Genomic DNA, 15,569 nt, shown 5'->3' on the forward strand with positions numbered 1-15,569 from the left:
TCCTTTGATGTTACAGGTGGGAAAAATTAAGTCCTACTCAGGAAAGTTAAGTGATTTGCTCAATGTCACAAAGGTCACAGGAACAAGATTTTACCCCAAGTCCTATGACTCTAAATAAGGAGCCACCCCTAAGAAGCTGGCTGAGGAGCCATCTGATGACTGGGCCATATTACTCTGTCAGTCTAAAGGCAGGGAAGGAGAAGGATAGCACAGTGAGATGACTCACCATTATCCTGGATAATACGCTTGAGGTAGTCAGCCATCAGTGTCCGTAGTGCCCTCTTGTAGGGGAGTCCAAGGCGGTGAGGGAAAACCACTGATGTGTCCACTACTGTGGTATGAATAAGCTAAAGGAAAGAGTGAGGAAAAGGGAAGAAAGTCAGTGTACCCACGTGTACATATGTATTCTAGAACACAAGTCAAGACTTGGGTTCCATTTCTTCCTTAGGGATTTAGTACCATTCACCTGAGTCAGCCCAGTTCCAATGTAGAATCTCCCATAGGCCCTTCTGAAATAACACACCAGACAAAAGCTCCCACCAAACCAGTTCCTGAAGGAGCCAAAGGGCACAGGCCTCAGCCATACAGAGGCTTGTTCTTTGTCAACTATTGCCTCTCTTCAGAAACCCTCCTTCCCTAATGATCAGCCCACACTCCATGGAGAGCTCAAATAGCTTCCAACAGCAGCTGGGGGTGAGCTCTTTGGCAAGAGCTGAAAGAACTCTGAAAAACACCAACCACACACATATACAGACACAGAAGTTTGTTTTTATTTTTCCCTAAAGGGTGGGACACATAAAACTTAAGATAAATTGGACCAGGTGCCAACTAGAGAACTAACTGTGGACAAACTGCTAGCTTCCTGAAGTCAGGTTCTTTAGAAGGCAAAGCATTAGTTTTTCTTTTTCTGTTTGCTTACACCAGTGAGACTTACATGTCTTAATCCCAATGCACTGATAGCTCTGCCCAGGTGACTGACTTTGAGCTAACAGCCTGCAAATTCAACAAGGGAAATCATGAAGCCTTTTTTTTTTGGGGGGGGGGGTGCATCCACTGCTATAGGTGCTGAGAATGAACTCTAGTGGGGATGAGTAGAAAAAAGATAAAGGGAAAAGTCCACCTTCTCATATCCTCGGGGAAGAAAGAAGCCTGAAGTTTCACCTTTAAGCACAAAACTTCTACTTCTATAGTGCTTTAGAGGTCTCATAATATCTCTGAGAGGTCCTAGAAGGAATACTAAAGAGATATAGTATCTAGAGTTGGAAGGGGCCTTAGAGATCATCTAGTCCAATCCCTACAATGTACCAATAGGGAAAGTGAGCCCCAGGGAGGCTGGGTAAAAAAAGTTATGCTAGCAAGCAGGTACAGTTACAGGTTTTGAATCTCGCACTTCTATCTCCAAATATAGTGCTTTGTTTCTACTCTGCCCAGGGTGGGGGAAAGGGCACGGCCAATGTCTACTCCTTGGCAATTATGCAGGGCAGTCCTCACCACAACTCGAGTAGAGTGGCACATATTACTCTCATTTTACATTAGAAACTGAGGCTAGATTGGAGCCTCTCTTGCCTATGGTAAGAGTCAGAATGGCTGAAGCAGAACTGATCAACTACCTCTAATTTTCTGTTGAGTCCTTACAAGCTTCAAAAGACAAGTTTTCAAAAAACTTGGTCAATGCTGAGGAATGGTGTGCCTGATCTATCTTCATAACTGACTCTCTCCTTTATTTAGGACAACTCGACACCCCACAAGCTCTTAGCACCTACGGACTACTGGACAACACAAGGCATCTCAAATTCAACATAACTGAATTCTATTTGTCCTTTTCAAAACTTTCCTGTGTTTTTGGTCAGCATTTCATCATCCTCCCAATCACCCAGGTATCCTTCATTGCCCATATCCAGTTGCCACACCTCCTTAATATTTTTCACCTACTCCTCTTCTAATTGGGTCTATGTGACTCACCCGGGGTCACACAGCTAGAAAGCATCTGAAGCCAAATTTGAATTCCGGATAGAGGTCTGGTGCTCTATTCACTGAGCCCTTATAGCAGCCACCTACCCATTGTACTTCTGCAATGGCCTAACTGGTCTCTTTCCCTCAAGACTCTTCCCTCTTTAATTCATCTTCAACAGAGTAATCTTCCTAAATCTCAGATCTCACCATGCCATTCCCTTGCTCAACAAATGCCAATGACTCTATCATCTCCAAGATAAAAGAGAAATTCCGTTATTTTTATTTAAATATTTTTTCACAAGCTGCTGGAGAGAGAGAGAGAGAAGAAGGGGGTAGAGGGAAAGGGAGAGAGGGAGAGGGAAAGAGGGAGAGAGAGAGGGAGGGAGGGAGAGAGAGAGAGAAGAGAGAGAGAGGGAGGGAGGGAGGGAGAGAGGGAGAGAGAGATGGAGAGAGAGGGAGAGAGAGAGAGAGAGGGAGGGAGAGAGAGGTAGGGAGAAAGAGAGAGAGAGAGGGAGGGAGAGAGAGAGAGAGAGGGAGGGAGAGAGAGAGGGAGAGGGAGAGGGAGAGGGAGAGAGAGGGAGAGAGAGAGAAAGAGAGAGAGAGAGAGAGAGAGAAGGAGGGAGGGAAGGAAGGAGGGAGGGAGGGAGGAAGAGGTCTACCTGAGTCCAAAGCTAGGTTCAAGGAGAGAAAAAAAAAGACAAATGTTAAATTCCTTAATAACACAGGATAGGGTTTCTGCTCTTGAATAGAGTGAATGAACACTGGCCTTGTCTTCTGGCTCTGCTAACTATGCAAAAAGACAGAGTTCCACCAGACTAACTCTCTGGGGAAACTTGAGGGAGAAGAAGCCTGGGCTTCCCTGGGATTCACCTAGCTTGAACTTTTAGAGTCTGAGAAGCCTGGTGCTTGAAAAGGCCCCAGGGGAAGGAGGGAGAAAATGGGACTTGCCTTATAAGAACTTGGCCATTTCCCAGGGTGGCCCAAGCCATCCACTAGAGGGGTTAAAAGCAACAGTTGTCAGCCATCTGATAACCCCACCCAAAATCCACTTTCTCCTTTCCATGGGTCCTAGCTGTAGCCTGTGGAGCCACACAAGAGAAATCTACTCCCTCTGGCTTTTATGGCCCTTCAGAAACAAGTTGAAGGCAGTGACTGTGCTCCTTGAGTCTTTTCCTGTCCTCCGGGTGAAATATCCTTCCCTATCCCAAAGGAGAAATGACTAACCCTTCCAAAGGACCTCCACATGAAGGAAGGCAGCAGTCTGGGCTCAAGCATAGGTCTTTCCTTTTAGAAACCAATCCAGGCAATTTCTGAGGGTGGGGTACAGGGAGAAGGATGGGAAGAGGAAATGAGGGGGAGATTCCTACCTTGAGAGCAAACAAGTCACTTTCTAAGCTGTGTCCTATCAAGATGGTGTCTGAACTGAACATGTTCAACAATACCGCCTGGACATCCCGAAGGGTTATACACGCATTCTGCAGGTCTTCTTCTGTCACCCCGGAAAACCTGCAGAGACATAAAGGCACAGAGGTCATCAGAAGGTCATTGAAAAGAATAGATCTCCCATGAACTGGAACTGGAGGGGGTTCCTGGAGCATACCACTGGGCCTATCTACCTTCATCCAGCCTACAATCCAGCCCAACTGGTTAGCTCCTTATCCTCTGCTCATTTTATCAGTCCCCATTTCTAGGTTTTTGCAAACTCTGTGTTAAATAACCTACCTCCTCCTTCCTCAATCCTTCAGTGCCCTTCCCTTCTTTCTAGGCATAGCTGAGGTGCCATCTTGGTGGGTGAGAGTAAGTTCTTCTTTGGATTTCTCTTATCACTGGGCCTACACTTTCCTTTGCCTTTATCATGTAACACATACTTGTCTACATGCCACAATATTTTCTCCTCACTCTGCCCTCAGAAAAATGTACATTCTTTGAGGACTGGGCCACATCTTTTATTCTCTTGGTAACCCTATCCCTCAGAAAAGGACTTCACATGCAGCAGGCACTCAATACATAGTTGGTGAACTGAATCATGACCTAGTCACAGCTTTTCGGGGACTTACATCCTAAGCTCTATGATAGTTGAAGAGGAATTAAGAGCTACCCCAGGAAAGTAAATGAGAATTCAGTGAAGATGGAGTGGACTGGGATTGGCACGGCAAAGAAAGGTTTCCCAGAGAGCAATGGACCAGAGGCTTCAGAGAGGTAAAAAGGAGAATGAAAGACATTCCAAACCAGGGGTGGACCATAACGGGATAGTAGTAGGTGATGATGTGGTCTCAGAAGGTAGGGAATTAAGATCTCAGACAAATAGGAAGTCTTTCTTTCTAAAGGGAAAGGATAAATATGAGAAGAATGGCATCAGCAAGGGAGAAGTCTGTACTGCCCCCAGAGACCCTTACTTCCCCATCAGTGAAACTGGCAGAGAATTCAAAAAGACAAAAACTCCAAACAAGCAAGAAAAATACCAAGCTGATTCTGTCTGCACAGAGCACCTCTGAAATAGCTGCAGAGGGCCATGCTCACCATGAAAGGCCCAGGGAGCGGCACCCGAAAATCCTTACTTACCTGGTGTTGTAATCCACAACTTTGTTGTCTGGTTTCACAAATGTGTCATAGACAACTTTCAGATCAGAGTTGATCACAGTTATTCGTGTTAGTTCCAACCCTTGTTTGGTGTAACACTAAAAGAAAAATACACATAGAAGTGTTTGAATGTAATGATTCATTTCAAAGAAGTCAGGCGTATAAACAACTTCTTCTGATCCATGATCTCACCAAATTGTATAAGAGGGTCTTCGTTGCAAAAGCTTAAAGACAGAACAGAGGTTCTGGAGGGTAGAGTGCCTCTTTTCCCTTCTTTACTGCTATTTCCAATCCCAAGAAAGACTTTTCCTTAACCAAAAGAAGGAATTAATATAGGGAATTCCTAGGATGAATCTTCAATCACTTATAAAGATAAAACAGAAATGGGCCTAGTTCTTCAGTGGTGGATTATGCCAACCAAAATAAGGGTGGGAGAACCTTCTCTATGAAGAGTCATTGTGATAAAAAAAAATGGAATGCCATAAGGGCTACATATAAATTAAAGGCAATAAATCAAGGACTTTGACTCCAGAAGGGGAGGAACCTCAGACCCAAATAGCCAAACCTATCTTTTGAAAGGAACCAGTCCCCTCAATATTATGAATTGTTTACTACCCCTGGAGATCAGGAACATAACCCTGTTCAATAGACTTAATCAGTTTTTTAAAATGTATTTTAAAAGGGGCAGCTAGGTGTCTCATTGGATAGGGTGCCAGACCTGGAGATGGGAGAAACTGGACTCAAATTTGGCCTCAGACATTTTCTAGCTGTGTGACCCTGGGCAAGTCACTTAACCCCCATTGCCTAGCCCTTACCACTTTTCTGCCTAAGATGGAAGTTAAGGGTTTTTAAAATAAAATAAAATAAAATAAAATGTACTTTAATACCAGAGTTAAGGAAGATTAGGATGTAGGGACAGCCATAGAAAAGGAATAAGGCAGATACAGTAAGGAAAAAGACACAGAGGGAAGAGATATCCATAGGAAAAAGAAAAAGAGTGAAAGAAGAGAGAAAAAAGACAGGAAAAGAGATAGGATAAGAAAGGGGGAAAGTCTGAAAGACTCCAAAAGTTCTCAAGTCAGTAGTAAAAAACTTTGGGCAATATAGTAACATCCCAAATCACTTTAATTTTAAATACTAATTAATTACTGCTCATTGCTCCTTGACTTTTCTTTATCCTGAAACATTCAGGGGTTTCATGGCAACTTATGAGAAAGAAAAATTAAACTCTGAACCCCAGGCAGTAACCAATACTCCTCATACTACCCTCAGGCTGGCTGAAGCTTACTGAGATCCAGGGACCACATAGCCCTGTTTGAAAGACCTTGCTAATCCTTGTGATACAGCAGGGGAAGACAGATGACACTGGCCTCACCAAGGAGATATGGGCAAGCACAGTGCCTGACAGCCACTGATGTAGCATCACACACCCAAGGTCTTACCATCTCACAGTCGAGGGCATATATTCCTGGATACCCATCTGTAGAGGGAAGTTTTTCAAAGGTTTTCACGAACCCTTCAAGGTTGTCTTTGCGGCCATCTTGCACATGTTGCTATTGGTGGGGGTGGGGGGTGGAGATGAAGAAAAAAATATGGTCATGGCCACATAGACCTTTCTTCTGGAAAAGGCTGTTGAAAGTCAATGGTATACAAATAAGCAAAAACAGCTGGGACATTCCTAGGGCCCAAAGAGGAAGCTGGAGCAGATGAATGATCTCTTAGGGCCCTCCCAGCTCTAACGTTTGAAGTCTACTCTCTAAGGCAGTGGGGTCAAACTCAAATAGAAATGGAACCATCAACCTAGGTAAGGACCCCTAAGGCTACATTCTGACTTAGAAAACCACACAGTGCCATTATTTATGTTTTGTTGTAGTTTTATTTTGTTAAGTATTTCTCTGACATTTTAATCTGGTTCAGGCTGCACTGGGGAGAATTGTGGGTTGCATGTTTGATGTCTATGCTCTAAGGTATCTCCAAGGAAAGACAGAACCACACTCACATCACTAAAAGGTTTAAGTGTTAACAAACCTTGTGAGGTAGATAGTGCTAGTAATATTACCACCCAATTTGAAAATTTGGAAAAAGGGGGCTCAGGGAAGATAACATGCCTAGAATCAGACTTATGGTCAGGTTGGAGACAGGATTCAAACCCACTTATCTCCTAATCCCAAATCTGATAATTCAAGCTCTGAAAGCGTGGGTTCTGAGGGCTCTCCTAGCTCTTATATCTATATAATGTGTTACAGTATTCAGAACTTATGCATGAAGAACTTGTATATAACCCCTCCCCTTTCCCCATTAGGCTTCCCCAATGGGCTATTTCCTCCTTTCATCTCAACCTCACACAATTCCTCATTTCCTTCAACTCAGCTCCACAACTACCTTTTTAATAATGCCTTTTCTGACACCCCCTGCCCTCCTCCCTCCCTAATTACTCTGTATTTATTCTGGGCATACTTCTGTTGAGGACAGCAGCATGACAAAGTATATGAGACAACCAAGCTCAGATCAGAGTCCTGGGTTCCTCTGACAAATCCTGATGCCATGATCCTGGACAAACTAATTAGTGCCAGAAGCAGCTCCTTTTCCTCACTAGGAGCTCCCTCCACCAATGAAAATCCCTGAACAGGCTCAATCACCATCCATCTGCCAGACTGTGAGCTCCCTGAGGACAGAGTCTGATGTCACATTTGTCTTGTCCTCCTTCCTCCCGGCATATAACAAATAGGCCTTACTAAACATGTGCCGCCTGACTGACTGTATACTACCACGCCACCTAACAATGATCACTTTAGTCCAGTGAAGACTCCCCAAAACTGAAAATGCTCTTTTGGGAAGCAAAGTAGCTCAACAGACTGCCTCTTCGGGCACTTGTGAAGCCTGCTCTCTGGATGCCTGCCCAATGGGCAGATCAAAAGAATGCAGGTAACCCGAGAACCCTATGCTGGGCATGGCTCAACGGTCTTCTTACCTATAATACTTTCTAAAGGATGACCGAATAATGGGAATACTTGTTAGTGATCAACACAATATACTCTTGCGTGACTAACTCTTATTCCCACAACTAAAAACAAAGCTACCTACAGATGCGGCACAAATGCTTGAATGAGGCAGGGGAAGGGTATATCATCTAGAAAGCCTTCTTACTCATCCCTTCCCCAAAAGTTTTAGCTATGTGGTCACAGAATTATAGATGCTGAGAGGAACTGGGGCTTAGAGACTATCAAGTCAAAGCCCTTCACTTTACATATGAAGAAACTGAGGCCCAAAGGGGTTTTAGTGACTTGTTCAGAGTTACACAGCTGAAAACTGATTAATAAGTGGATGAGAGCTAGCTTGGTATTCAGAATTTTCTGATTCCAAGAGCAATACTAGGGTCACCTAGCTGCTCCAAAGCTTACAGCAATGGGTATTCATTCACCATCAATATCCCATCTAAGAACAGACTGAGATCCACTCTGCTTCCAAGATCAGATCAGATTGGGCATATTCAGGAGAACGCAGCCAATGCTTTCCTCTGATGCTCACACATACACTTGTATTTTGACAAGCTTGGCATATCCAGGGGAGGATAGCCAGGATTGGGAGAGGGTTGGAGGTCATCCCAACTGGAGAAGAACTGAAGGACCCAGGGGGATACAGAGGCAGCCTTCCACTTGAAAACAAACAATGAGAGCTACCCTAAATAGAATAGGTTGTATCACAGCCCAATGTTCTCTAGTCATGGGCAAGAAGGCAACTAATAGCTAGAGACTGACCATAGGGCACTGCAATGGGAAGCAAAACAGTGGCAAAAGGGTCTGAACCCACCAAAACCATGAAATGAAAAATCTATATGCACCAAAGCCTCTTCTCAGAGCCTGGAAACAATGCTATATCCTATTAAAGTTCAAGTCACTAAAATCAGCTTGCTTCTCTACAGCTGTCCCCCATTCCCCTTCCAGTTATGATGGATTCTTCAACCACCTAGATCTGAGTTCTTCCAGAGACCACAGAAGAAGTGCTTCAAGAGCTACATCAGCACCTGCTAGCTTATGCTCCTCTTTCCCCAACTCCAACTTTTCCCGTTTTCCATCCATTTTACTCCAGTGGTTCTAAAAGGGTGTCCTACTATGTTTACAAATCACATGGGTAAGTCTCCATATTGTCCCTGTCGTGCCCTAATTCTTCATAGCAAATAATAATAATGTACCATTTTAAGAAAAGTGTGAGAATCCTTGCATCTATCCATAGCCTATCCATTCTTATTTTTTTTAAACCCTCACCTTCTGTTTTAGAATCAATATTGCATATTGGGTTACAAGCTGGAAGAGCAGTAAGAGCCAGGCAATTGGGGTTAAGTGACCTGTCCAGGGTAATACTGCTAAGAAGGGTCCAAGGCCTCTTCATTTTCTTCAAGGAATAACTCAAGTACTATCTCCTCTTGCAATTCCCTGGTCTCCTTGTGTTTATTCCACTCTGTTACTGTAGTATGGACCATCTGTAGCATACAGTTCACACTTTACTAGGGATCCAATCATCTTGATCAACAAATTAGCAACTGCCAATCCTAAGCACTGAGGTATCTCATATAACAAACAACACAGGAGATTCATGTCCATCTCCCCAACTAGATTGTTAGTCCTAAAAGAGTTTACATTCTGCAAAAAGGGGAAATGATTTGTGACTATGGTCATGAGTGCCTGGTAAAGTTAGAACCCAGGCCTCCTGCTCTCATTATTGCAGCACATACATGGTACTCTTTTCTCCTTCCAACAGCTATATCCATAGTAGGATCTGCCATGGAAAGCCCTGAGAGTCAGGCAACATGGTCTTTAATATCAACACTGCTGTTTACTATCTTAAGAAAGACCTTTCTTCTTTTCAATTCTGTTTCCTCTTCTTGAGATGATGGTAAGGTCTGAGATCACCAAAGCCCTAATTCAACAGCACTACTTTGATTTATTTTTAAACCCTTACTTTCTGTCTTAAAAGTTGATACTATGTATCAGTTCTAAGGCAGAAGAGCAATAAGGGCTAGGCAATTAGGGTTAAGTGACTGGCCCAGGATCACATAGCTAGGTAGTGTCTGAGGTCACATTTGAACCCAGGACCTCCCTTCTCCAAGCCTGGCTCTCTATTCACTGAGCCACCAAACCATCCCACTTTGATGTTTCTCTGAAGCAAATGCTATAGAATTCATTTGTTCACAAGTAAAGTAAGCCCACAAAGTGCTGGAGTTCACCAAAAATCAGGATCCCAACACAAGGGCCTACTGGCCAGCCACAACATCAGCACCTAACAATGCTTTACCCCCAACCCTGGCATATCTAGCCTCATGATCTAAGCTCAAGCACCACTTTGCAAAAAGTACACTGACTTTGTCAATGGACAAAGTGGAGGGTGGATCCCACATATGGATCACTGGAGTCTTATGCTGTAAAAAGGTCTGGCTCCCAGAGAGGCTAGGGCACTGAACTAAACAATAATTATCCTTTCAATGTTCCAGGGGGCATATGAGGTAGGACAAAACAAATGGGAAACCCATAATCTGTTCTGACAATTGAGAAGCCACACAAAAACAAGAGGCAGGAAACCTAAATCCCTTGCATTCTGCCCTAAGGGTGTTTTAGTCTTAAGAGTAAAGAGGTAAATTTCATCCAGACTGGGATATATGGAATACTCCTCTCTGTTCATTTCATATCAAAGATCTCTATCAAGAGGCCACCTTCCTATGGATCCATAATTTACAAGAAAAGAGTCTTGAACTAGAAACTTATTTCTAAGTCCCGGATCTACCACTAACTCATTTGGTGACTTTGGCAAGCTGCCTTTACTCGTTTGGCCTATTTCCTCAGCTATAAAATGTGAGTGATTGAATGAGATGTTCTCTAGGGGCCCCAGTAGTTTGAAGATTCTAACATTCTATGATCAGTGCTCTCTGGTCTTGAGCTTCAAACAAATAGGTCTTATAAGGATTGGTCCCACCAAAATCACAAAATGGAAAAAAAAATCTATCTTCACTGAAGAACAAATGATTTTCAGAGCCAGGAAACAATTCTGTGAACAGTTTAGCTCAAGTCACTAAAAATCAGATCTTCCCCAACAATCCCTCTTCCAGTTATGAGATTCTTCTACCATCAAGATCTGGGCTCTCATAAGGGCTAAGGAAGGAGTGTTCCTGAAGAGCTACACCAGAACAGGTCTCTAAAACTATTCCTTTACTTTTTGGTTTTTTTAATATTTTTTTTTCCAATTACACGTAAAAAAATTTAACATTTGTTTTTTAAAATTTTGAGTTTCAAATTCTCTGCCTTCTTCCTTCCCTTCCCTCCTCATTAGGAAGGGAGACAGTTTGATATAGCTTAGACATGTGTAGTCAACTTCCATATTAGTCATGTTGTGAAAGAAAAGCCCAACAGAAAACAAAATTAAAGTTAAAAAAAAAAGTATTTGCATTCAGACTACTCAGTTCTTTCTTGGAAGTAGAGAGCATTTGTTATCCTAAACCCTTTGGAATTGTCTTAGATCACTGGCATTATTGAGAATAGCTAAAGTCATTCATGGCTGACCATCAGAGATATTGCTATCACTACGTACAATGTTCTACTTCTGTTCACACTTTACTTTTCTGCAGCTGGCCTTAACTGGCTCGTCTCTGCCCTCTGCTGCCTACATCCAGGAATGGCCTGACAGATTTCTACAATTACCACTGTTTGGTGGGAGAAAAGAGGGACAACGAGGCATCTAAAACAGGCTCTGCTGCTAATTTACTGCATGACCTCAGACAAGCAGTTTTCCATACTGGATGTCACATCACAGTCCCTAATGAAAGACTGAGGGGATCAGACAATCTCTTCTAAATGATCTTCCAGCACTGACATCCTGGGTTCCATCTAAGAGTCAATGATTCCAAAGAAATTCCATTTTTGGAGGTAAGGGGGCTAGTCTATTACTAAGGAGGTCACAAATGCTCAAAGTATGCCCCAATTCCCCCAAAAGGTTCTATGAGGATGTCAATAAACATTGACACTGGAATTTTTCGAACTCATATCCTTATTTCTAACAAAAAGATGCTGGCTTGCTACCAGGGTTTTCCTAAATGGAAGATGGGATTCTGTGAAGATTTAGAGTAAAAGGCCTTCATGATAGCATCCTACATTGCCTTTCCAAGAGGCCCCAATACATTTGTGTTCCAAGAACATTTATTACCTTATCCACACACTCTTATATCTCAAACTAGTCTCTCATAACACACTGGTTTTTTTCCAATTTTTAAAGTGGAGAAACTGAGGCACAGAACTAGTAAAAAACATGAGTACTGTCATATAACAAGCCAGCAGCATAACCAAGTTTAGAACCCAGAACTTCTGACTTTCAGTTCAGTTTTTCCCACCTATTAAGGTCATCAAAGTCAAGTTCACTGGCTCCCATTCTCTGTAAAAGGTTTCTCTGTAAAGTTTTCTCCTCTAGAAAATAATAGGTTCATTCTAATCTAATTTATTTTTCCTAATCCTACCCCCTCCTTACTCTTCTCCAGGCTCAAGATCCCTCCCTCCTTCTGATTTTGTATGTTCTGAGCTTCCCCTCATAGTTTTGAAATCCTAGGATCTATGATATTCCAGACAATCAGGGCTAGTAATGTCTAATGGGGAGGGAAGAAGCCCAAACTCAGGAGACCCAGCCCTATTTCACACTTACCTTAGCAACCTGACACCCAGCAGAACCAACAGCTCCTGAACAGCAACTATACTGGGTTTCCCATCCACCAGCCACTAAAATAGCCAAGGGGAAAGGAAACAAGGAAACATGATCAGGTGGGAAGGACTTTTCAAGAAAGCCATATCCAAAGGGAGTAGTGGTTGACACTGATGCTATGATGATTTTGAAAGGGTTTGGGTGAGAGGCCAGGCCTGAGAGTTTTGTGGTGCATAGCAGGTAGCTTTAAGCAGAGAAGGCTACTAATCACATCCACTGTGGTGTTATATGGTGAATGTCTCTTTGGTTCATAGCAAGGCACTGTGGGAAGAGGAACTTTACTAAACTGATAGACTTTTGAGTTCAGAGTAAAATACAAGAACTGATTTAATTGAATGAGGAGCACCAGAGCCAATGGTGATGTCTTTGCAGATGGATGTTCTCATCTGTCAAGTGATCATCACTACTGTCACACACTATGAATCAAGCTGGGCTTCAGAAGATGGAACTGTCATAAAGACAGCTCCTCCTAGTCTATTGCTGCCATTCTTAAAACTAACAGGAGACAAGTCTACATTGGGAGCATCATGGAATGCTGAAACTAGTTAGGGACCTTAAAAGTAGCCAGTCTCTTGATGAAGATACTGAAGGTCAGAAAGAAGGCTCTTACCCAAAGTATCTTCATGTTAAGTGGCATAGCTGGGAATAGAACCTAGGCCCACAAACTTCTACTCCAGTGGAATTTCTTTTATATTTAAGAGGCTCAGGAGAGGATGCACAATGACAGTTGAGTCAACAGTACTGTTAACCTCTATCAAAAGGATGGGCATTTGACTATGCCTAATACTTGTCACTAGCAAAAGTAGGTCTTTTGGGAGCATCTTGCTTTGCACCTCCTAAGGGCACCAGCACACACCCCCGACTTAGCTTTTAGAAGTAAATGGCTCACTAAATTATGTGTCTAGAGACTATTTGTCTAGTTTCAAGGATCTTGCTCCCTTCACTAAACAATATCACAGACCATTTGTAGCTCTGATCCTCAGAAAAGATCTTCCTAGGTCTCAGTTTGCTTCTCCATAAAATGAGGGTGTCTTACTACATCAATGAATGGTGTCAAATCCAAACAGAAACAGGGGCCCTAGATTGTACATAAAGATGCCTGCAGGCTGCATTATTGACTTGGTTTCAAAATGGAACATTACCTATATTTTCTTATATTTTTATTTATCTTATTAAATATTTCCCAATGACACTTTAATCTGGTTCAGGCCACACTTGGAAGCATTGGGGCCCACGTATCTGATACCATCTAGAATCTAGAGCCCATTTGTTTCTCTATGGTTTAGGGTATGGCACCATCTTGTGGAAGTTCTGTGGATCTGCAACCCCATACCTCTATTACCTCTAAAAAGCAGTCCTACCAACATACATTATGATGTTCCTTTGTGTGAGGAAAGTTGATTTTTCTTGGGGGAAACAGAAGTGTCATGTAATAAAGGAAGGCAAATCTCAAAACTATGGTTATGCTTTCTACCCTCTGACCCACTCCCTTAACCAATCCATCATAAGGAAACAGAATAGGGCACTAACCTCTCTGACGGCGCAGCCTCCCCCAGTGATGGCAGCACTCCTCCTTCCGGATACAATTGCCGGTGGGCGAGACAAGATACTCAGTGCCACAGCGACAGCAAATTCGGCAGGATGCTGCAAAGAAAGAGATGGGATGAGTGAAGAAGAAAGCAGGCCCTGGGCAAGTCCTTATACCAATCCTACCATTTGTGTCCCCATAGTCCTCATCATGGGATAAGGAAAAGAGGTTCATAGATTCCCAAGAGATCTATTCCAAAGTGGGATAAGGGAATTTCTCAGGACAGGGGATGGTGGACACTAAAGACACAAAGTAAAAAGAAATGGAATTATAGAACACCAAGTGTGATATATTCTGAATAGGATGAAGCCACTACAGAGACAAATAAGGACTAGAGGTGTTAAAAGCAAAAAGGAAATGATCAAAGAAAGGGTCACTTATGCTCTAAAGCAATACCACAGCACTCCCAAAAAGTTGGCACAGGATCACTAAGATAATCTGACCTCTCTCCACAACCCCTCCCCAATCTCTTCCTTCTCTCCTGGATCATAACAGTTTGTCTTGTCTGAACAGTTTTCCCTCAGTTAAGACAATGAAAGTAGGACTAGGCTGAACCTACTTGTTCCATGTTAAGGATGCAAAGCCCAAGCACCAGGAACCGGCAAGACCCTGAAGATATTGGAGATCCTTTTCCTACAGTGAGTTTGTCATGGATTCAGAGATGAGTACTTTATTTATCAAACATATAGGATCCCTAAACTCACCACTCAATTGTCCAAATGAGGGTCCTTTATACAGACGATACAGGGGGGAATGTAAGCCTCAGAAGTATTAAACAATCACAATAATTAGGAAAGAGCTTATAGCCCTGAAAGAAACAAGGTCATTGGGTAGGGAGGACCTTAAAATCAAATTGAAATAGGGACGTACAGGAAGTTATTACACTTCTACTCCTTATAACTATTAATGAAAGTTGCCAGAAACAGGAATGGGAGGATCATTTTTTTAAAACCATTACTTTGTAGGCTCTGTAAATCTAGTCTGAAACCCTGATTCAGAAACATGAACCAAAGCCTGAAGAACTCAGAGAAGACTTCATGAGGGAGGTAGGAAAAAAAGGAACAGGGATGGCATTTCAGCAGGGAACTAGAGGAGCAAAAGCCTAGAGAAGGGAGGGAACATGATGCTACTAGTGAGGAGAGAGGAAAAGAAGGCTGTTGAGGGACAGTGGGAATGTCCAAGGGAGAAATATTTCTTAGTAATTATGGTACACAATAAAAGCAGGGTTTGAGAAATAAGTGATGATCCCAGTTCACATTTACTGGGCCCTTTAAGTAGTTACAAAGTGCTTTCTTTATAATAACCCTATGAAGTAGAGTGTAAGTATTATTAGCCTCATTTTACAATTGAGAAAATAATGCTTAAAGACACAAAGCAACCTTTCCAGGGCCACATATTAAGTACTGGGATCAACCTTTAAGCTCAGATTTTCTAACTACCAAGTCCAGACTCTTTCTACTACATCACCCTAGAAGATTAGTCTGGTGTCTTCTGCAGGAGATTGGAAGGGACTTGATGAGTGGACAGAGAGGTAGCAGAATAGAAGAACAGCTTTTGTAACCCAGGTTTCCTTGAGGAGATAAGGGTCAAGACCATAAAGGATATGGCATAGAAATCAAAAGATGCTAAACAGGAGATAGCTGGGTGGCTCAGTGGATTGAAAGCCAGGCCTAGAGATGGGAGATCCTGTGTTCAAATCTGATCTCAGACA

The 15,569-nt window shown here is 42.7% G+C and overlaps 1 protein-coding gene across 5 annotated transcripts in view; it reads right to left on the reverse strand.

Annotated features, from left to right (window-relative positions):
- The window catches only part of REXO1 (RNA exonuclease 1 homolog), a 100,000-nt gene that overhangs the window by 4,628 nt on the left and 79,803 nt on the right, over nt 1-15,569 (reverse strand). For all 5 annotated transcript variants that reach the window (XR_008917361.1, XR_465794.3, XM_007489295.3 and 2 more), the window contains exons 10-15: nt 13,801-13,914; nt 12,214-12,287; nt 5,976-6,086; nt 4,516-4,631; nt 3,321-3,459; nt 227-347 (exon numbers count right to left, since the gene is read on the reverse strand). Coding sequence is in view for 3 of the 5 variants with exons in the window: in XM_007489295.3 (XP_007489357.1) it covers nt 227-347; nt 3,321-3,459; nt 4,516-4,631; nt 5,976-6,086; nt 12,214-12,287; nt 13,801-13,914 (675 nt within the window). In the remaining 2 variants the exon portion in view is untranslated. The remainder of the gene's footprint in view (nt 1-226; nt 348-3,320; nt 3,460-4,515; nt 4,632-5,975; nt 6,087-12,213; nt 12,288-13,800; nt 13,915-15,569) is intronic.

Source organism: Monodelphis domestica, chromosome 3 (genome assembly GCF_027887165.1).
Source record: "Monodelphis domestica isolate mMonDom1 chromosome 3, mMonDom1.pri, whole genome shotgun sequence".
Lineage (NCBI taxonomy): Eukaryota > Metazoa > Chordata > Mammalia > Didelphimorphia > Didelphidae > Monodelphis > Monodelphis domestica.